The sequence below is a fragment of the Balaenoptera musculus genome, chromosome 10, assembly GCF_009873245.2.
Source record: "Balaenoptera musculus isolate JJ_BM4_2016_0621 chromosome 10, mBalMus1.pri.v3, whole genome shotgun sequence".
In the NCBI taxonomy this organism is placed as follows: Eukaryota; Metazoa; Chordata; class Mammalia; order Artiodactyla; family Balaenopteridae; genus Balaenoptera; species Balaenoptera musculus.
The window spans coordinates 93406745-93429020 of record NC_045794.1 but is presented as its reverse complement, the minus strand read 5'-3'; the positions used below and the strand labels follow the sequence as shown (position 1 = coordinate 93429020).

The 22276-nt window shown below is 51.0% G+C and overlaps 1 protein-coding gene across 1 annotated transcript; it reads left to right on the top strand.

The window, feature by feature from the left end:
- Positions 1 to 2634: 2634 nt before the first annotated feature.
- On the top strand, positions 2635 to 14486 carry LOC118902814 (cytokine receptor common subunit beta-like). Its single transcript, XM_036867475.1, is given in 13 exon segments — positions 2635 to 2659; positions 4222 to 4373; positions 4456 to 4624; positions 5178 to 5313; positions 5475 to 5632; positions 9160 to 9299; positions 10271 to 10433; positions 11468 to 11558; positions 11779 to 11836; positions 12709 to 12812; positions 13474 to 13760; positions 13763 to 14170; positions 14173 to 14486. Coding segments are annotated over 13 exon segments (2205 nt in total).
- The last annotated feature ends 7790 nt before the right edge of the window (positions 14487 to 22276 follow it).

The window sequence follows — 22276 nt, the reverse complement described above, 5'->3', positions numbered from 1 at the left end:
GCTCCGCACGGCAGGATGCTCTAGCGCTGACATCACCTGCTCAGGCCGCCTTCCCTGACTGCCCACTGCACGTTGCACGCCATCTGCCCCTTCCCTGCCGGACCTATGTAAAGTTTCCTCCGTTTGACACATGACATAGTTTATCCAGTTGTTTCAGGTGTGTCTCCCTCTACCAGAATGTTGGCCCTGCAGGCAGGGATTTGTGTGTGTTTTGTTCCCTACCAGCTCCCCCTACCGCCCCGCCCCTGGCCCTGGACAAAACCTCGCACATGGGAACCACTCAGCAATGTTTGTGAATGAGTGATTTTTCTTCATTCTGTGTCCCCTCCTGGCAGGACAGCCTCGCAGCCAGTGTCCTGCGATCTCAGTGACGGCCCTTGTCCCCGCTGTGTGCCCCGAAGTTTCATCATCCCCTACCGGAGCTTTGCCTTTGCTGACTATGACTACTTTTCATTCCGACCAGACCGGCCTCTGGGTACCCAGCCCACTGTTACTCTGAGCCAGCACGGTGAGGTCTGGGCTTCCTGTGTGGACTGCGGTGCGAGAGGCGGACCAAGAAGTAAGAGCCTTCAAGGGGTGGAGACACCGGCTTGAGATGGGTTTGGTTCTTGGGAGAAGAGGATATGGTCTCCTTAGATGGAGGCGTTGGGGCAGGTTCAAGGTGAGGAGCCCCAGCCAAAGGTACCTCCCCCGCCCCTGATGTTCCAGCCCTGCCAAGCCATTGCCTTCCAACCCTGAAGGCTTCCCTTCTAGAAGCACAGTCCTTCCTATTCAGATACAAACTTTATAGCTTGCAAATCTTTCATCAATTTGGTCTCTTGCAATGTCTGTGACAACCCATTTTATAGATGAGGCACTTGAGACCCAGGGCAATTACCTAACTTTTCCAAAGGGCCACCATGAGCCGTCATGACAGTGATGGGCCAGACTTGCCGAGTGCTCTCTGCACGTTGGAGATGGAGGTCGTCCCCTTACTGCCCTCGCTGCATGGCCCCCAGTGTGTGCGCTGCGTGCCCACAGAGCCTAAGAAAGTCAATGGTCTTGGGTGGGTGTTGATGACGGTTTCATATAGTTAGATTTTATTTAACTATATATTAGAAAGAAATATAACCAACACTTTGAACTCATGCATTCGGGGAAATTATTTCTGAGAATGAGGCTAAATAGAAAATGAAAAGTCCTATTATGAAAATTTACATTCACGTGGCCAAAACTATGCCTATCCGGGCTTTCAGCAGACACTGTTGGTTCTTATTTCAATCCCAAAACAACACCAAAGTAGATAGTATTGGGACTTCCCTGGTAGTCCAGTGGTTAAGACTCTGTGCTTCCAGTGCAAGGGACGTGGGTTTGATACCTGGTTGGGAAACTAAGATCCCACATGCTATGTGGAGTGGCCAAAAAAATTTAAAAAAAAAAAAAAAGTAGATAGTATTGTTACTGCTATTTGGGGATAAAACAGACAGAGGGCAGTGTATGCCCACAGCCTCACAGGGGCTGTGGGCAGAGCTGAAATTCAGACCCAGGAAGGTCTGACTTAGCTGCTCCTTGCAAGTGTCGGATGGGGAAGGGGCTCCAGCCTTTGTTTCCTGCCTCTGATCATCACAGCAGCACAGAGCTGTTGCCTGGAGGAGGGGATGGGTTAGGCAGTGGTGAATTCACTACAAACAATGTCTCAAACATGTGTCTGATGGATGAGAAGGAGTCCCGTCCCAGTGGAGCTCAGAGCGTACAGGGCAGGACACACCAGATGTTGTCCGGTGTGATCACTTACTGAAGGCGGGTGCGTGCCACGTGCCGAGGGGCAGTGGACAAGGAGCCCCTGGGAGGTCAGGACAGGCTTCCCCAAGCAGGGAGCTTTGCAGGGAGATCTGCAGGGTGGGAGGGAGGAGAGTGGGAAGAGCATCCCTGGCTAAGGAAACAGTGTGTGCCAAGGCTGGGCGACTTAGAGGGTGAGGCTGGTTGGGAAAACTGCTAATAATTGTGTCTCCAGAGCATCAGCTTCAAGAGGACTGGACAGAGGTAGGAAGGAGAGGGGCAAGGGAGACAGAGGCCTGACCTGGACGGGCTTCTGTGTCCTGCAAAGGAGTTTAGGGGTCACCCTCTATCCAAGGCCGGCAAACACCTATAGAGTGCCGGAGAGGAGATATCTTAGGCTTTGCAGCCAAATGGTCTCAGCAGCAAATCCTCAGTTCTGCCATTGTGACATGAAAACACATAAATGAATATGTTGGCTTGGCTGGGGTGGTGGTGGTATGGGATGAATTGGGAGATTAGGATTGACATATATACACTAATATGTATAAAATAGATAACTAATAAGAACCTGCTGTATAAAAAATTAAATTAAATTTAAAAACTAAAAAAAATATGTTGGCTGTGTTCTGATAAAACTTTCTTCATAGACAAAAATTTGAATTTCATTGAATTTTGATGTGTGGCACAATATTTTTCTGATTTAAAAAAAAAAAAAACTTAAAAAAATGTAAAAATCCATTTTCAGCTCCCAACAAGCCTGGGCCAGATTTGTCCCTCGGGCCAAAATTTAACAATCCTTGCTCCAGATAAGAGTGGGGAGAGAGCATCACAGGTCAGATGAGTGAGGAAGCCGGGAGAGGTGAGGGTAAGCGCGCCATGGGGGTGAGGTTTAAGGTGGGAGGTGAGAGCAAGGTTGGAGTGAGCAGACCATAAAAAGAAGATGGAAGCGCAAATCATAGGGAGTAGAAGGGATTCATTCATTAATTTGCTCCTTCACTGAGCACCTACATAGGCCAGGAGAGCATTGAAGTGCTCAGGCAGTATCCCTGCCCCCACTGGGCTTACAGTCTGATAACCAGAGAAGGCTTCATGGTGGAGGAGACCAGACAACTCAGGGATGGGGCACCATAGTGCTTGGCCTCCTAGAGCATGCCCTAAGTCAGGATGTCAGTTCTAGGCCCCCAAAGCTTGGCAGTGAGTCAGGGAGGGGACATATGTGTGTCTGATCTGCTCTGAAGCTACACATGTGGAGATCTGGATATTTCACTTCCTCTGTCACCTCCATCTGTGAAATGAGCTCGTGGACTACATCTCTCAGGTTGGATGAATAGGTTTTCCATTGGTTTCCCAGTCTGTTCAGTTGGGAGCAGCTTCCTAGAGCTCCAGGCTGACAAGGAGTCCCACTGCATGACAGGCTCAGGGGCTAGGAGTGCGTGATTGATTAGTGATGCCTGCTGTGGCTGGGGCTGGGGCAGCGGTGCTCTAGATCTGCCATTCTGGGCTGAAGATTTTCTGAGGCTCCAGCTCTGACACGCTCTATCATGCCCTGTCCCCTGTCCGGCATAGAATATTGACATCTCGTTTGGCTCTTATGGAATTTTTTGTGTTGGAAAGTCATCTCTCAGCATTCAGATATAGAAGCTTCAGGAAGTCTGCAGCCATGCCATTCATGGATGAATCTGCGCACCCAACCCTGTAGGTCCCAGCAGGTGTCTGCTTGCTGTTTGTGATGGAATGATTTCATGAAAAGTCTCTGAAGGTGGACCTACATGTACTCATTCATTGATTCCTTCATTGATTCATTCACTTTGTCCCCATATTCAATGAACCACTCATCTCAGGCCCTGGGGAGAGGCAAGGGGGTCAGGACCCCACCCCTGACATCCACAAGCTCCTGGACTACTTGAGGGGACAGATGTGGAAGCATCTATATCCTCCAGGGCTATAAGGATCATACAAAGGGCTATGGTGGGGCAGGAAAAGGAGCAAGGGATTCTGCCTGGGGGAAGGGTCCAAGAATGTTCTCGAGGAGGAGACGTCTGCTGGGCACTGAGAAGTGCAGGATGACACTGGACACTGGAAATAAGAAAGTGTGGACAGGAGAGGGAGTAACATGAGTCACAGCGCCCTCTGCTGGGAAGGAGGCCACACAGAGCTCCTCATGGGCAGCGGGGACAGAAGGAAGCTCCACTTGGAGTGTAACTGCCAGCACTTTGTACAGAGCTTATGTTCTGTGCGCCCAGCAATCTGCACATCTTCATTCACATACACATTGAATCTTCACAATGTAGCAGATGAAGGTCTGAGGCCCACAGAGGTGAGGGGTCTGTCCAAGGTCGCTCAGTCCGTGGGGGCCGTGCTTGGCCTGGAACCCAGCTCTGTCCACACGTGGGCCCTGCAGGCCCTGAACCTCCCACACAGTCGTCCAGCCCCTTAGGGACCCTCTCCTTCCTCTCCCTGCAGTGCAGCCCCCCGCACCCAAGGACCTCAACATCCGTGCTGCCGGGGACGGTTTCCTGCTGTCCTGGAGTGTGGCCCATGGGGGTTCCCAGAGCCACTGGCTGTCCAGCCTGGAGTTTGAGGTGGTCTACAGGCGGCTTCAGGACTCCTGGGAGGTAGGGACGCCACCAGCTGTGCCCTGTGCCCACGGGGACCTGGCCCAGCCGGCCCTGCTCCAGCAGCCCTTCTCTCCCCCAGGACGCGCCCACCATCTACTCCAGCTCCTCCCGGGCCATCCTGGGGCCAGAGCACCTCATGCCCAGCAGCACCTATGTGGCCCGAGTGCGCACCAGGCTGGCCCCGGGCTCGGGGCTCTCGGGACGGCCCAGCCAGTGGAGCACGGAGGTTCGCTGGGCCTCCCAGCCAGGTAACAGAGTCGGAATTGGGACGGCGCCCCCTTGTGGGGAGGGCAGCTCATTACAGCTCCTGGACAGAAGGCGTCCATGGGTCCGCACCGTGGGATCCACGGAGGCTCTGAGTCATGTGTTCAGAGTGACTTCCCTGGCCCACCCTGTCCCTACTGTGACTCTGCAGAGGCAGCGGCCGCATCTTACTCACTTCTGGGCCCCAGCTTCTTGCCCACTTTCTGTGGAGGAACAATTACAATTTAATCACAATGGCATATGAGCATCTGTGTTTTCGTGAGAGCTGCACCATACGCAGACATACCAACGTGATTGTGTTAAATTCCCAAACCCTGAGGCTGACATGCCCTCCCAGCTTTGCACAGGGGGGTGTGAAGGCTCACAGAATTCACTCTCTGGGCTGTGCTTACACAGCTGGCCCTTCGGGCTGAGTTTAACCCCTGGTCTTTTTGGCCCCAATGCCCATAATCTCTCTGTGATGAGCCTCATGGTGGGCCGACTGAGGGTTAGGGAATGAATGAATGAGGACTGAATGAGGGACTGTCTCCCTCCCAGGGAATGAGTCCCAGCCCCAGAACCTCCAGTGTTTCTTCGACGGGGCTGCCCTGCTCAGCTGCTCCTGGGAAGTGAGGTCCGAGGTGGCCAGCTCGGTCTTCTTCACCCTCTTCTACAAGTCCGGCCCCAGTGCAAGGTGAGTGTCCCCTGCCTCTGTCCCCTCTGCTCCTCTAGGCCTAGCCCTCTCCAGGCCTCCTCCTGCCCCTGGGGGCCCAGCAGATGCCACAGTTCATCCGGAGGTGTCATCCCTCATGTGGCCCTGCCTCCCCCTGCCCTCGCCTGTGCCGTGATCCTCAGGGAGGAAGAATGTTCCCCAGTGCAGACAGAGGAGACCAGCAGCCCTTATGTCCGGCACTGCTGCCAGATTCCCGTGCCTGACCCCAGGAACCACAGCCAGTACATCGTCTCTGTTCGACCAAAGGAGGAAGAGAAACTTATAAAGAGCTCAGATAACAGTGAGTTTGCCCCCAGCCTTCTGCATGGAGAGTCTTGTGACAGCACTGTTTCCTTTGTGACCCGTAGAAACTCAGGGTTCCTCATGGCCCAGTCTTCATGTCTGTCACTTTGCATGAAATGCAGTCCAGCAACCCAAACTGAACAGGAGTAAGTCTAATGTTTAAATTCTCAAAAAATATATAAATGATGCGGTTGATAACATATCAGTCCAATTCTGAAAATACTTTCCCCATTCGTTTGCTCTCTGTTCTCAATCTGAGTTTCCAGACCTTTGGCAACTGATACCACTCAGTCTCAGTTGCCCTCTCAGCATGTCCGTTGGGATGTCCAGTGTTGTTTTACACCTAACATGCTCCATAATGAACATCCCTTGTCTCTCTTATCCTGCTTTTCCATATCCTCCCCACTTCCCTAAATGGTAAATCTTTTTTAGTTGCTTTACCCAGAAACCTTGGGATCCTCCTCATCATAGCAGCTTTCTCTCAAATGCCACATCCAGTCTCCCAGCAAATTTTGTCACCTCTATCTTTTTAATACACCTAGAATTGGACCATGTGTCTACTGCAGGCCTTAGTGCAGTGAGGTCTCCCTCTCCCATCCTTGCAGTCCCTTCAGTCTCTTCCCAATCAGCAGCCCATCTGATTTTGTTAACACATAACCAAATTATGCCCCTCCTCTACCCCAAAGCTTCCAAGAGCTCCCCTCCTGCACAGAGGAAATAACAAGATCCCTGTCACAGCCCACAAGACCTTTCTGACCTACTCCCCTCGGCCCTTGACTTCAGCTTCATGGCCTCCTCCACATTGGGAGACTCTCTGGGCACACCCCTGCCTCAGGGCCTTTGCACCTGCTTCCCTTTGTTCTCTCAAGTTGCATGGCTTCCTCCCTCACCTCCTTCAGGCCTTTGCCCAAATGTCACAATCTGTATGAAACCTTCTCTGAAAAGCTTATATAAAATAGCACCCAACCCAGAAATCATGGGTCACCCCACTTTCTTTTCCCACAGTACTTATCACCACCTGACGTATATTTATCTATCGTGTCAGCTTTGTCAAGACAGGGACGTTGCTTTGTTCCCCAGAGCAGCACCTGGCACACAGTAGGCCCTCAAAGTGTGTTGAATCAAGGTACAAACATTGCCTGACAGTACAGGTCTCTCCCCACCTCCTGTCCGCTCTCTGTCCTTTGCCCCCCCCCCAAGGCTCCCCCCTCCCTCATTGCCTCAATCTGCTCCCCATGGATTTTCTTAGGATGGGGATGGGGAAGGGAGGGGCCAGGGCTGGTGTGGGAAGGGGTGAGGGGTAGGAGGAAGGAGTTCCTTCTTCTTGAGGCCTTTGAAGCAAAACAGGGATAAAAAATAACAATGTAGCTAAATAGGATCTTCTTTTTTTTCTTCTTCTTATAATAATAATAAATTATTAAATTAATTATTTAAAAATTAAATAGTAACAATAATAATTATTTTTGTCCCTGCTGTACTCTGATGATTCCAAAGAAAAGCAATCTCTTGTATTTGCTTAGCACTTTTTAAACAAATACTTTAATTTCATTGGAGTATAGTTGATTTACAATGTTGTGTTAGTTTTAGGTGTACAGCAAAGTGATTCAGTTGTGCATGTACATATTGCCTAGCACTTCAATATCGCAGAGTGTTCCATGCTCCGTCCTTTTAACTGTGAGAGACACAGCCCCTGGTTAAGGGCAGCAGGTGTGCCAGGTAGACCCAGTTTGAAGTCTCCGGCTTCCCCAGTGGATGGCTTTGCTAATGCCCAGTTTCTATGGCTGTAAAGGGAGGCCCCAGTCACACGATGGAAAGAAGGAGATCAGGGGTTCAAGCCCAGGTCTGACTCTGGAGGCTGCATTCTTCCCCCTTCTGAGATCCTGCCTCTCTTCATAGCCTGAACCCTAAGAGATCCCAGATCCGTTGTCCTGGGATAAATCAGGCTGGCGCTGTCCTGTTGGACCCAGTAAACAAGCTATTTCCCCATCTGATACCATTCATCCCAGTTATGGGCCAGTGGTGAGCTGGTAGAAAGCTCAGACTCACCATTCTGTCCCGTGGCCCTCACCCTGGTCCTGAGCAGGAGGAAGAGCGATGACCGTGGTCTTTGTTTCATAGATGAGGAAACTGGCGCTGAGACCGGTGGTAACTGGATAAACTGACACATCAAATGCAGAGCCTGGGTTGGAATCCTCGGCTTCTGTATTAGTTTCCCATTGCTCCTGCAACAAATTACCACAATAATAAAAAAGACTGAAATAGGTTTTACTGGGCTGAGGTCAAGGAGTCGGCAGGACCACAGTCCCTCAGGAGGCTCTGGGGGAGAATCCACGTCCTGGCCTTTTTCAGCTTCTAGAGCTGCATCCCTTGGCCCCTGGCCCTTCCCGCATCTCCAAAGCCAGCAGGGGAGCACCTTTGAATCTCTTTCTGCTCCTGCCAAGTGCCTTCTCTTTGTAGTCAAATCTCCCTCCTGCCGCCAGCATATAAGGACCCCTGTGATTACATTTATATTATTTTTTTTAATTTAATTTTATTTATTTATTTTTAAATTTTTTGGCCACACCACAGGGCATGTGGGATCCTAGTTCCCCGACCAGGGATTGAAGCCCTGCCCCCTGCATTTGAAGTGCACAGTCAAACACTGGACTGCCAGGGAATTCCCCCCACTGTGATTACATTTAGAGCCCACTTGGATAATCGTGTCCCCATCACAGCATCCTTAACTTAATCACACCTGCAAAGTCCATTTTGCCATGTAAGGTAGCAAGTTCCAGGGCAGGACCTGGATACTTTCGGGGGTCCTTGTTTATTCTTCCACAGCCTCTCTCTGGTCTTTTCATCATGGCAGCTCCAAATCCTGCCCCGAGGGTCAGCCTCAGGGAGGGGTGGGCACAGGGCCATTGGAACAGCCTGGCCTGTGTCCAGTACTAATGAGGGGATGGGCCTCTCAGAGCCTGGATGGTGTGTCCGCAGTGAGCACCTCCGAGTTCCCTCTCGAGATGGGCAGTCTGCACCTGTGTCCTGTCTCTGGAGGACAGGGGTCTGTCCCATGCCCGGCAAATCCTCATGAGGGGCAGCCAAGCGAAGACAGGCTGGAGCCACGGGTGGAGAAGGGCACCGTTCCAGGGCCTGAAACTCTGTTCACCTCCCCTTCTCAAGGCAGCATAAAAGGCAGGTGCCTGGAACAGATGCTATCAAAGTGGTGACTTTGACTCAGCCCACGTCAATTTCAGGTAAAAGGCACAGATTGTCAAATGCGGCTTCTTCAGCTACTGTGAGTAACCAGTAACCCAGCCACCTCATTACTGATCAACAGACTGCAGCTTATCTCAGCATCTCCCAGGGAGGAGTTGATCTGGCCATGATAGATGCTGGCACCCCAAGTAGGGGCACAGAGACCCGTGATGGTGGGACCTGGGGTCCTGGACCAGTGGAGAGAGCACCTGTGACCAGCCTGGAACACAAGGAACGTTCCACCAGAGGAATGTTAGAAACAGCGTTCTCTAAAAGTTTCCCTCCCTGCAGTCCAGGTGGCTTGCCTGACCCTCAGCGTGACCAAGGGCAGAGGTGGCTACACCCTGCACTGGAAAGAAGGAAAAATGAACTATGAACACATAGCTTGCATCTTCCAGGTCCAGTACAAGAAAGAAGCAGCCTCATGGGAGGTGAGGGCCTGTGCCCGAGGAGTGGCCTGGATGGGGGAAGGGGGAAGCGAGAAAGACCAGGGAGAGTGCCACCGGCCAGGTTCCTGGCTCCCAGCAGGTGCCCAGTCAGCGGGAGCCACTGGGACTTGGCGGTCATGCCCCTGTGCAGTCAGCAGGTCACTATCCTTCCCTTGGGGAAGGAACTGAGACTCACACAGGTGATGCGAACTTGGCCAAAATGAACACGTGACCCTGAATTGCAAAAGAGGTGTAGACATCAGGACGAGAGACAGCTGGAGGAAGGGTTTTCAAAAGTCATAAAGGGGGCATTTCTTCACGAGAATCTCATCCAGAATGCAAATGTGCAGCTGCTAAGAGGAGAGCTGCTCCCTGCGAGGCGGGCAGGGCTCCAGCCTGGGACTCAGTATCTGGCCCCCGCCCCCAGGTATCCATCAGGGCCTGTGGGCAGAACCTGGGGCTCCACGGAGGCCAGTTCAGAAACCTCGGAGCCAGCCCCGGACCTTCAGGCTGGAAATGGGGAAACTGAGGCCAGAAGGGGGTGTGTCAGTGATGGAGCTGGAAGTGGCCCCTGGGCTCCTGAACATCTGTCTAAGGGTCCAGAGTCCAGTCATCCTGCACTGCACTCCTGGGAAGGCCATAATTAGGGTCCAGGCTGTCCCAAGAGGAGCTGGGAGGCTGAGGGGGGACATGGTGACTGACTCCTCAGGGTTTCTGGGCCTCGGTGTTGTCATATGTCACGGGGCGCATTGCAAGAGGTGCTGTCCCTGATCCCGTCTGGGTGCCGCCCCTCTGTGGGCACTGGAGTGTGGTCCTCCGCGGTGGGAGTGATGCCGCCTCAGATCTGGGGATGTGACTACAAGGTGACGACTGATGGGCAGCAGGAGATCTGGGGTGCTGAGGCGGGAGGGCTTCATAGCTGTGCCCACACGCACCAGACCTCAGCACACCTGCTCACACACCTGCACCCACAGGAGGCCAAGACAGAGGACTTCCAGAACGCCCACAGCATGTGCCTGCCACCTCTGGAGCCTGCCACCAGGTACCAGGCCAGAGTGAGAGTCAAACCTGACCCCCGAGGCTACAACGGGATCTGGAGCGAGTGGAGTGAGGAGAGCTCCTGGGACACTGAGTGGGGTATGTCCTCCCGGCCCCCACTCACCCCTCCAGGCACAACCCCACTGGGCAAGGGCGGGGATGATATGGACATGAGATGTAACCCCACCCCAGGCTAGCATCCTTCCCTGCCAGGTGTCATTAGAGATGAGAAAGTGACACCTGGTGTGCAACACAGACTGCAGGTGAGGTCTTGAGAGGGCAGAGGAGAGCACGTCTCACCAGCAGGTCTCCCTAAGCCTGGACCTTAGCCCTCTATTAATATGGCCCATGCTTTCATTAGCTTTTGTGGCAGCTACTACCCAGGGACCACTCAGCCCAAGTTTTCTGTTACCATGAAGAACTACAGACTGGGGCCTGGGATTGGAAAGCTTTGGTCTGATTTCTCAATCTTCCCTCAATCTGCACTTGCTAATTTCATTTATCTGTCACCATCACCATAGCGGTCACCAGGAGACAAGTACAGAACAAGGTCCGGGAGGTGGTGGCAGAGAGAGGAAAAAGTGTTGGCAGCAAGGTCCCCAGTCTCAGCCAGCCGTAGCAGGGAAAGAGCACGAGGAAGAGGACCCCAGCCAAGCAGAAAGAAGGGCTGGGCCACTGGACCTAAGGGAAGGAGACCAGGGGAGTCCTGGAGGCACCCAGCCTCTGAGGGGCTTGAGGTCAAGTGGAGAGTTGTGAGGGCCCCTGATGGGCCTTTACACCTTCTGGTTCCTCTACCATCACCCCTTTCCCCGTCTCGGCCTCTCCAGTCCTCCCTGTTCTTGACGACCACCTTGTATGCTGCCTCCTTCAGGAAGTGCCCTATGATTGCCCCTGGCTGCAGTCACTGCCCACCTACAGCAACACCTGCTACTGGACAGGATCTAACCCCCTGTGTCCTGCCAGCAATCCAGCACTGCAGGTGGCTCCGACAAATGCCCTCCTCTTCTTAGTCTGTTTCTGGCCTCTTCTTCCCCTCTGCATGCCAAGGCAGCAACTTCACCTCATCTCCTGAGCCCCCAGCCCTTTCCCTCCCCGAAAGTTAATGCTCCTTTTTCCTCCTGGCTGCCTGGAAGTGCTGTCCATGTGGGTCCTGGCGCTCATCCTGGTCATCAGCACCTTGATCCTGCTCGTGTCCCTGAGCTTCTGTGGCATCTACAGGTACAGGTAAGGCGACTCCAAGATGGGGGAGGGCGCTACCCAGGGCCCCAGACGATACCAGGGACCCCACAGCTGACTTTCTCCACTCTCTGCTCTGCAACTCACACCCTGTGGGGCCTTGGTCAAAGCTGCCCTCTCCCTGGGCTTTAGTTTCACCTCAGTACATGAGCACGAGGCAGCTGCCCTGAGGTCTTGGGCAGCGGTCACCTCCCTGCTGTCTTTCCAGTCTGAACCAGAAGTGGGAGGAGAAAATCCCCAGCCCCAGCAAGAGCCACCTGTTCCAGGTAGGGGCAGGCTGTGAGGGCGGCGGAGCTGTCGGACCCCTGTTCTCCTGCGCCCACGTCCCCAAGCCCGTGTCCTCCTCCCCTTCCGGTGGGCCCTGAGTAGGGGTGGTATGTGGCCAGGGCAGGGGCTGGGAAGCTCTAAGAGCCGGGCCGGCCCATGCAAGCCCAGCACCGCGATCCCCTGGGCCCCCCCGATGCACAGGGTACCCCACCCGCGGGGACTCCCGTGGAGCAGCAGAGAGGGTTGGCGTGGGGTTGCCAGGACCCAGGGTGGCGCAAGGAGAGCCTTAGTCACATCGGGGGCAGGGGGGATGGTGGGAAGCCACGTGGCTTCCCCAGGACAGGACAGCAGCGCTGAGCTCTGGAGGATGGAGGGTGGTGGCAGGTGGGAGAGGCCACTGCTGGCAGAAGGCGAGTGGAGGGTGGAGACAAGACTCCTTGGAGAAGGGACCTGAGGGGCGTGGGCGGTGAGTCTGGGGCGCAGCACGGGAGGCTGAGAGGACCCCGGGGAGGGCGCCGGCACGTGGGTAGCGGGAGCCCTTTGGTCAGGCAGGCAGGGCCAGGACTGCCTTGGGAGGGTCTCACGGCCAGTGCGGAGGAGACTAGGGGTGAGCATGGAGACAGGGACAGCCCAGATGGGCGTCCTCGTGGGAACAGGCTGCCCGTCCTTGATGTCCCAGGGCCCCTGCGAAGTCCCAGCCCCTCTCTGGCCTTGTGTTCCTGGTGTCAGGAGGGCGTGGTCGGTCCTGCCCATGCTGAGATGCCGCCACGTCTGGGGGCTCCCGAACCCTCGCCACCCTCAAGGCCCTGCCCCCACCTCACCTCCTGGGGTGCCCCCACCGCACAGGCACAAACGCCCTCTCTCCCCCCAGAACGGGCACGCCGGTCTCCGGCTCCCACACAGCATGTGCGTCGTCGGCAGCGGGAGCCACGCACACAGGGGGCTCTGGGGTGGCAGCTGCCCTCAGCCGGAGGGGTGAGTGTCGGGCGAGGGATCCCTGGGAGGTGGGACGGTGGTTCCCTCCTGCACATCGGGGGCTCGGGGGAGGCGGCCTCGGCCTGGGGCTCAACAGGAACAGGTCCTTGGAGGCTGGCTGCACTAAAGCAAGAGGTGCCCCGGCTGGATGGAGGGAAGAGCTTCCCGATTCCCAGCTTAGGGCGGGTCGGGGCCAGAAGCAGGAGACTGGGGCAGATGACCTCCCCCGGCCCTGCTGCCCAGGGAGACGCCACGCTGCCGCGGCCCCACTGGGTGGCAGAGGATCTGCGAAACCTCGTGGCCTCAGCACCTGAGCGGCCGGCTCACCACTCACCCGCAGGTGGGGCAGGTGAAGGCCGAGGGCATGGCCGGGCCCAGGCTGGGCGCTGACGCTGGGTGACGGCAAGGAGCGGGAGGTGGGAGGGGCCACAGCTGGCAGAGCGTGACCTTGAAGGAGAGCATGGAGGCTGGAGGGGGAGACCCACAGGGAGGCTGAAGGAGCGCCCGTTGCCTGTTCCGGGCCGGCTCCCTCACCCTGCTCTGCGTTTTCTGTGAGCTCTGGGGGGAGCCCGGCCTCCATCCCACCCCAGGGCTCCCTGTGCACAAGCTGAGGCATCTGTCCAGGGTGGTGCCGATGTCCCTGCCCTTGTTCTCCCCACAGGGTGTCCCCTGTAGACTTCAGGCACAGTGAGGTGTCACCTTTCACCACAGAGGACCCTAAAGATGCCTGTGACTCATCACCTGAGCCTGACATGACTCTGGTCACCTCGGACCTCCCCACGGAGCAGCCGCCCCGGCCCCCGCCAGAGCTGGCCACCCCCTTGAGCAGGCCTGAGAGCCAGGCTTCCGGCTTTGATTTCAATGGCCCCTACCTGGGGCCGCCCCACAGCCGCTCCCTGCCTGACATCGTGGGCCAGCAGGGGCCCCTACGGACAGGCGTGAGCAGGAAGTGCAGCCCCCAGAGTCCCTGGAGTACCTGTGTCTGCCCACAGCGGGGCAGGTGCAGCTGGTCCCACTGGCCCAGGTGATGGGGCCGGGCAAAGCCCGGGATGCGGACCTGAGGTCCAGCCCAGGCACCGAGGAGAGCCCTTCCCTGGAGTCAGGGGCAGGCCCTGCCCCTCCTGAGCCTGGGGTGATGGTGGGTGGTCAAGGCCCGAAGGACAGGGCCCCCCCAGGTCTGCCCACTGGCTCTCGGGGTCCTGAGGAAGGCACTGTGGCCACTGGTTACGTCACCACTGCAGATCTGATGTTCACTTTGCCCATAGGGGCCCCATCTGCCTCCCAGGCCCCTGCTCTGGGCCTCCCCTCAGACCAGAACCCCTACTTCTGTCCTGGACTGGGTGATGGGCTCCCTGCATCCTTGGCCCTCTAAAGCCAGAGTTTGAGGGCTATGTGGATCTCCCTCCAAGTATGGACCAGTTTCCCTAGCCCCCTCTGGCCAGTCCTGTGCCTCCTGCCGTCAACAGCCCTATCCTGATCCCAGGGGACCCCAGAGAGATGTGTGCCCAGCCTTCCTACCCGCCCAAGAGGCTCCTCATCCTGAAGTGTGTAGGTGACTCTTCCCTCCCCTCCAGCTTTGGAGTATGCCAGGTACCTCTCCAGGGCAAACTCCTGGAACTAAGTTACCATGGTCAAGATGCCCATGCCAGGCTGAGTGTGAGGGACAAAGTATAACTCAGATCTTCAAAGGGTGAAGCCACTGCAGGATCCAGCACCACTGAGGAGTGACAGCATGCCTGGAGAGGTCTAGCTGCTTCCTCTGACTCAGCTGAGGCTCTGCATCTGCCATTCATCCCCTGGCTCCTTCCCCAGAACTTTCCGTGTGTCAGAGGAGACACCGTAGTAAAGAGCGGTGGTTCCCAACCTTTATCATACACCAGAATCAACTGCAGAGCTTGTTACAGCAAAATAGTTGTTGATTCAGTAGGTTTTGGGTGCGACCCCTAGGTGTATTTCTCAGGAGTTCCCAGGTGATACTGATGCTGTTTGTCTGGGGACGGTACTTTGAGGACCTTGGTGTAGAAGCAAGGGCTCAAACAAGAGCTATACCTCTGCCCATTAGTGGGCAGAAACTGCTTGCAATTAAGATTAATTATGAGCAACTAATCAAGATTCTTCTTTGTTCCCCTCTGTTACTGATTTTTAGTTTTATTGTATTGTGGCAGAAAATGTAGCCATGATACAATACAGAATTCCTCCTCTCTGGAATTTCTTTAAACTTTCCTTGTGGCTAAGTAGATTGATTCATCTATATCTATCTATCTACCTAGCTATCTATCATTCATCTATTTATCTATTCCCTAGGAATAAAAGAAAAAAGCAAGAAAAGATCATCTTTATTTATATATTATATACATATTGTATATTATACAGTTACAAATATACTTATTCACCTATATAATCTCACTTATTAATTATTGTTTTATATAAGTTATATCCAGAGGCAGTAGAGGGAAATAGCTCTGATTCTATAGTTAGATTGCCTGGGTTCAAACCCCAACTCAGCAACTTAGTACCTTTAGGCAAGTTCCCAACCCTCTCTGTGCCTCTGCTCCCTCATCTGTAAAATGGGACGATAATCATACACGTCTCGCAAGGTGCCCAGGAGGATTAAGAGAGTAAAGTGCCTGGTATAAAATCAAATGTTATCAAAAAAAAAAAAAAAAACAAATGTTATCTAAGTGTCAGCTCTTAAATAATTTTTCTCATTCACTCACCCATATTTGTTGAGTGTCTACTCTGTGCCTTGTACCGGGCTAGTTCCTTGAATCCTTGTAATTATATTTTATCTATGTGATCTGCCAAATATGAAGCAAGTATATTACATTTGCCAACTGAGATTTTAGTTTTATCAGATTGTCTTAAATTTATAAGGGTTTGCCTTATGGATTATCCCATGCCATTCAGTTTTAAAAGGTTTGTGATCATTGTATCTTCAAGGTTGTTATTTATTTTTATTGTAAATATCCTTCTTTGTCCTATTTAATACACTTGGCCCTAAATATTGTTTAATCTGATATTAACACTGCCATCTGCATTTTCTTGTTGTTATTAGCATTTGCCTTTTCCATCCTATTATTTTCAACTTTCAATCCCTTTGTGTGGGTGTGTGTCTTGAAAACAGGCTAGAGCTGCATTAAAACACATGTAATCCAATCTGAGAATCCTGACCTTATGGCTCTCTGCTTTTATGGTGATAACAAATAGATATTTGATTTTCTTTCTTTTTTTCTTTTTCACTTCCCTTGCTTTTGATACAATAATATAATTTTTAAAATAATGGTTTTATTTTACACAGGTAACACCTAAACTTTAAAAAGTCAGTTTGAAAGGGTGTAGAATAAAACTGTCCTGATTCCATCTCCTCACCAGAGGAAACCCCTGCTGTGGGTTGCTCTGTGCTCTTGCCAAGTGCCCCCTTGCATTTATAAACTTGAGCTTAGATTGACTACTTCCTTCCAGGCCCCCCACCTACAAAATGTGATTCTACTCAACAGATTGTTCTGGACCTTGCTTTTTCCAGTTAATGTATCTTTGAGATCTTTCCATAATATTCTTTCTTTTTAATGGCTACATAGTATTCCACGGGGTGTAATACATACATCCACATCTCTCCCTACCCCAGGCTAAGGGAACACACTGTTGCCTTCGGTGGTTTCTGTTCCTGAAAGTCAAACAATGTTGCAATAAACATTTATATACCTATCTTTTTGGTCATGTTTCCCAAATATTTTTAGAAACAAAATTGCAAGGTCAAAAGGTATGCATTTTTCATTTTGCTCCGTATTGTCTAAAAAACTACTTCCCACCAGAATAGTATAAGAGTATCTGCTCAAGAGAATGAAAAAACAAGCCACAGACTGAGAGAAAATATTTGAAAAAGACATATCTGATCATGGACCATTATCCAAACTGTTCAAATAACTCTTAAAACTGAACAATAAGGAAATGAATAACCCAACTGAAAAATGAGCAAAAGACCTGAACAGACACCTCCCAAAAGAAGGTGTACAGATGGCAAATAAACATATGAAAAGATGCTCCACATCAAATGTAATTAGGGAACTACAAATTAAAACAACAATGAGCTACTTACTACACACCCATTAGAACGGCTGAAATCCGTAATACCGACAACGCCACATGCTGGTCAGGATGTGGAGCAACAGGAACTCTCATTCATTGCTGGTGGGCGTGCAGAATGGTGCAGCCACTTTGGAAGACAGTTTGGCAGTTTCTTATCAAACTAACTATACTCTTACCATGTGATCCAGCAGTCATGCTCCTTGGTATTTAACCCAGAGGAATTGAAAACTTATGTTCACCAAAAAACCTGCACATGGATGTTTATGGCGGCTTTATTCCTAATTGCCAAAACTTGGAAGCAACCAAGGTATCCTTCAGTAGGTGAATGGATAATAAACTGTGGTACGTCCAGGTAATAAAATATTATTTAATGCTAAAAGAAATTGATCTATTAAGCCATGAAAAGACATGGAGGAAACTTAAACGTATATTGCAAAGTCAAAAAAGCCAGTCTGAAGAGGCTACATACTATATTATTCCAACGATATGACATTCTGGAAAAGGCAAAACTATGAACACAGTAAAAGGATCAGTTGTTGCCAAGAGTCAGGGGGCAGGGAGGGATGAATAGGCGGAGCACAGAGGATTTTTAGGGCTGTGCAGCTACTCTGTATGATACTCTAATGGTGGATACATGTCATTACATGCTTTTCCAAACCCATAGAATGTTCAACACCAAGAGTGAACCCCGGTGTAAACTCTGGACTTTGAATGATAATGATGTGTTGGTGTAGGTTCATCGATTGTAACAAATGTGCCACTCTGGTGCGGGATGTGGCTAGTGGTGGAGGATTTGCATATGTGGGACAGGGAATATATGAGAAATCTCTGTACTTTCTGCTCAGTTTTGCTGTGAACCTAAAACTTCTCTAAAAAATAAAGTCTATTAAAAACAGCATGAGTACTTATATCTCATACCCTTCCCAGTTCTGGATATTGCCAGTCAAGTTCCCTGCTAGTACTTGCCAATCTGGTGACTAAAAACTGTATCTCATTCTAAGTTGAATATACCTGATTATTAGTGAGGGTAAGTTTTTTCTTTTTTTTATTGGCTATCTATATTTCTTTTGTAAATTACTCATTCAGGTACTTTGGCCATTTTTCCTACTGGGTTCTTATTGATTTGTGGAGCCTCTTTATTATGGCTGCTAACGCCTTTTCTACCATCTCTAGCCCAGTGTTGGCTGGAGCTACACTGTCCTGAGCTGTTTGGGTACAATTGCCTCAAAGCCCCACTCCTGAGTACAGTGAAGTTATCGCTCCTGCTTCCAATCCCCGTGCCCCATCTCTCCAATTCTCTACATTCCAAGAGGCACCCAGCCTTCTGGAGCCTCTGCCTTCAGGCCTTCCCAGCTGTGCACACGGACTCTGCCTCATCTCACATCCGGTGCAATCCAGACTTGGACCCAATCTCTCCCCAATGCCCCCCGGCCCCACTGATAGCCCACACCACTTGTGTGAAGTTCTCTATCAACCTCAGTGATAAGTAGGGTCACAGAACACTCCACTAACCCCTGGTTCCTTCTTTCTCTTTTCCCCTTCTCCTCTTCTCCATCTTTCCTTTCTTTTGACTTTCAGGAGCAAGAGAATCATCTTGCCTCTCCCAATGCCGTAGTTAAGGGAGGATATCATTTTGCTTCTATGTGTTCTTCTGGGACTCACCCTCCAACCCAAAAGGCTTATCAAATCCATCTTTGGGGGCTTTTGAGTTACAGTTGCTTTTATATCTTTACATAGACGTCAAAACCTTTACTCATACTTTATCACTTGCTTTCCAAATTTATTTTGGGGTGGCTTTGAATCAACCCTCCTCCTGGGTCTGTAAGAATTTGGGATCTTTACCTGCACTGTCAACACCCACAGGTCTATGGGAGACAGTGATTCAACTAACAAGGCACTAAGATCTAGACCCTGCATTCACAACCTGCTCCCCCCACCCCACCCCAGAGGACTTCTAAGGACACACAGCACGGGGTCATCGTTCAGGTGCTGCCTGCAACTTGCTGCTTGCTTTCACGTGGTGCCTCTTGAAAAACCTTGTTATAAGTAGACCTTCCTCATTTTAGTGGCTTCCTAGTATTCACCCCCATGTAAATGTACCCCTTAATTAATTAATTAAACTTATTCAAACCATTCCCCTGTTGATGGACATTTGGATGGTCTCTTAGGTTTTTCAGTTGTGAGCAATGCTGTAATGAACATCCTTGTGCAAACGTGAGCTGAGAACAGAGTTGCCAGATAAAGTACAGGCCACCCAGTTAAGTTTGAATTTCAGATCAACAGCTTACACTATTTGTTGATGATCTGAAATTCAAATTTAACTGGATATCTGTATTTTTTTATTTACTAAGTCTGGCAACCATTTAGGGGAAGCGGATTCTACACTCTAGGCATAATCCCTCCCAGGCCACTAGAGTCTCCTGGTGTCTCTCCCAAGGCTGTAAACAATGTTGAAAAGACCCAACCACCTCCCCTCTTGCTGGTTGTTGCATGGTCTTTACGGAAACCCAGGCCGTAGGTGTATGTATTTGTTTTGGCACCCAGCAACTAGTCAACTTTCTTCATCCTCCACAGCCCTTAGTGGAATAGCTGAGTCACCCCAATGGGGAGGAGGAGAAAGATTGGCACGTTTCCGGAGTGTCCCCAGCAACAAACACTGTGTCGGATCCTGAGTCCCGCGTGAAGCCTGTCATGAGTCAGATGGTGGCTGGGCCTCAGGGAGGTCTCAGTCTCATCGAGACACAAAGATATAAGCAAGAAATTAACAATATGGGCGATGAGGTCACCGCAGCACAGGGCCCATGACGTTGCCCAAATCACCTGCATTTCAACCCTTTGGCCACACCACCTCCCCTGGCTGCCCAACCGTGATTGATTGAGTGAGTGGCATGCAGGCCACTTCTGTCCGGCTGGGAAATGAATGTTTCAGAACAATGGAAAGGTTTCCTTTGGGAGCAGATCATCTGTTGGGGCAATGACTCTGTGTAATAAATAATCGTTGAAAGATTCAGACGCTGTTCAGCCTCCCAATCAGGAAAGGACCAGCAGCCCAGCTGCTGACGGCCTCCAACATTGGCTCCTTTCTTTTTCTCAGGGCACCCCAGCTGATGACTGACACTATGAGGGCCCTAGGACCTGGTCACTTCTGTCCATCGTGGGGCCCTTTTGGCTCCGGAGCTCCCCGTGGGCTGTCGGATGTTTATCCGGGTCTGGAAGCGCTGACAGCTTCTCCTGTTCAGCTCTGCTTCCTCCCCTGTGCTGTCATCCCCACTATGTCCTTTGAATGTCTCCCTCCATCTCGGGAAGAGCTTCCTGGAGCCCTCAAGCCGTGACAACCCCTCAATTTTCCCTTGCCACATGCGTGGCTCTGGGCTGGGTTCCCAGGGGCAGACAGGTGAGGGAGACGGGGTCCTACCTGCAAGGTCTCTCAGGACATCAGTGAGTGAGAACCCACACCCTTAATATTTAGCTCCCAAAGAAATAAAAACAATTTTTCTGCTCACCTCTGGCTCCATCTGCCCCCACCACCAAACCTGCTCGGTTTATAATCTTTTCTGTCTTGCCAAGCAACATGGATCATTTTGCATTCAAGTGTGGATCTTCTGGTGGGAGACCTTGCTTTCGAGGGCAGGCTCTGAACCACAGGGCCAACGTTCGAATCCTGCCTCTGCCACCCACCAACTTGTTGACCTGGGGCAAGTTATATAACCTCTCTGTGCTGTAGTTTCCCCACTTAACAAAAAAGAGTATCATAAAGGTAACGTTTGTCTCAGAGGGTTGTGGTCCCCTAAATCAATGGAGCAGGGTCTGACAGGCATAAGCTCTTACTAATTCTCATCTATTTTTACAGGGAATTCGTTCTCTTTCTTATTTCTCCACTCTCATTAGAGACCAAACACAGGACGCCCAGTTAGATTCAAATTTCAGATTACAACGGATACTTCTTTTTAGAGTGAGTGTGTCTTTTGTACTTCTCTCCCCCAGCCTGTATTTCTCCTTTCCTCACTCCCTCCTGGCTTGTCCAGGGAGCACCACCTGCTTCTTACTCTCTTACCCCCAGCATTTCTGTTCTGATCAAAACTGCTCCTAACTCACTGTAGCAGACCGAAGGCCCTTCTGTTGAACAGAATCCATCCTCTTTAGGGCAACTGTGCTTTCAAACAGCAACCCTGCCCATCTATCCCAGCACATATACACACCTTAATGTTTTATAATAAAAATATTTTATTGAAATTTTTTCAGTTAACAATGTCCAGACATTTTGGAATTCATATCTTGGACTTCTTTCTAATGCATGTAGGTCCACCTCATTCATTTTTTTAAAAAATTTATTTTTTTTATTTTTATTTTTGGCTGTGTTGGGTCTTTGTTGCTGCACACGGGCTTTCTCTATGCAGCGAGCGGGGGCTACTCTTAGTTGTGGTGCACTGGCTTCTTATTCAGTGACCTCTCTTGTTGCAGAGCACTGGCTCTAGGCGTGCAGGCTTCCGTAGTTGTGGCAGATGGGCTCAGTAGTTGTGGCTTGCGGGCTCTAGAGCGCAGGCTCAGTAGTTGTGGCGAACCGGCTTAGTTGCTCCGCGGCATGTGGGATCTTCCCGGACCAGGGCTAGAATCCGTGTCGCCTGCATTGGCAGGCGGATTCTTAACCACTGCGCCACCAGGGAAGTCCCCCACCTCATTCATTTTGAACACAGGATTCTACCTCAGAATGGACTCAAATGTTGTGATTAATTTCACTATTGGTGAGGATTTAAATTGTTTATCATTTTCTTCGACCACAGACAATGCTGTAATGAACAGGGATTTGTGGACAAAAGGAACAAGAACATTTGCTCTGCCACTTATTAAAACATACTATAAAGCTAGAACAGTTAAAATGGTGGGGTGCCATGGAGAGGACAACAATAAAAAGGAGAGCCTAGAAACTGACTAAGCATACACATGGATTTTCTATATCATAAATGTGACCTTTCAGATACATGGACGAAGAATGGGCAATTCAATCAATGATGCCAGAACACCCAGGTGACTCGTTTAGGGGAAACATAAAACTGGCTCTCCGTTTCACATGCATATATTCCAAAATCACTATAACGTCACATGAAAAGCTTGAAACACAAAAAGAACCAGAAAAAAATATAACTTTGGACAAATGCAATTTTGAAGTGGGGAAGGGCTTTGTCAATTTGACACCCAAAGTGGAAGCGTGAAGAAGTTCACCCGTAGACCTATCTGATCACCCAGACAAGTCTACATTGAATACACCCAAAAGCGTCATGTACAAAATTAAGAGACAAACCACAAACGAGGAAAACAAATTTACACCATCTATGAAAGGCAGGAGCTAAATAGTTTTTAAAGCTTAATCAGAAAAAAGG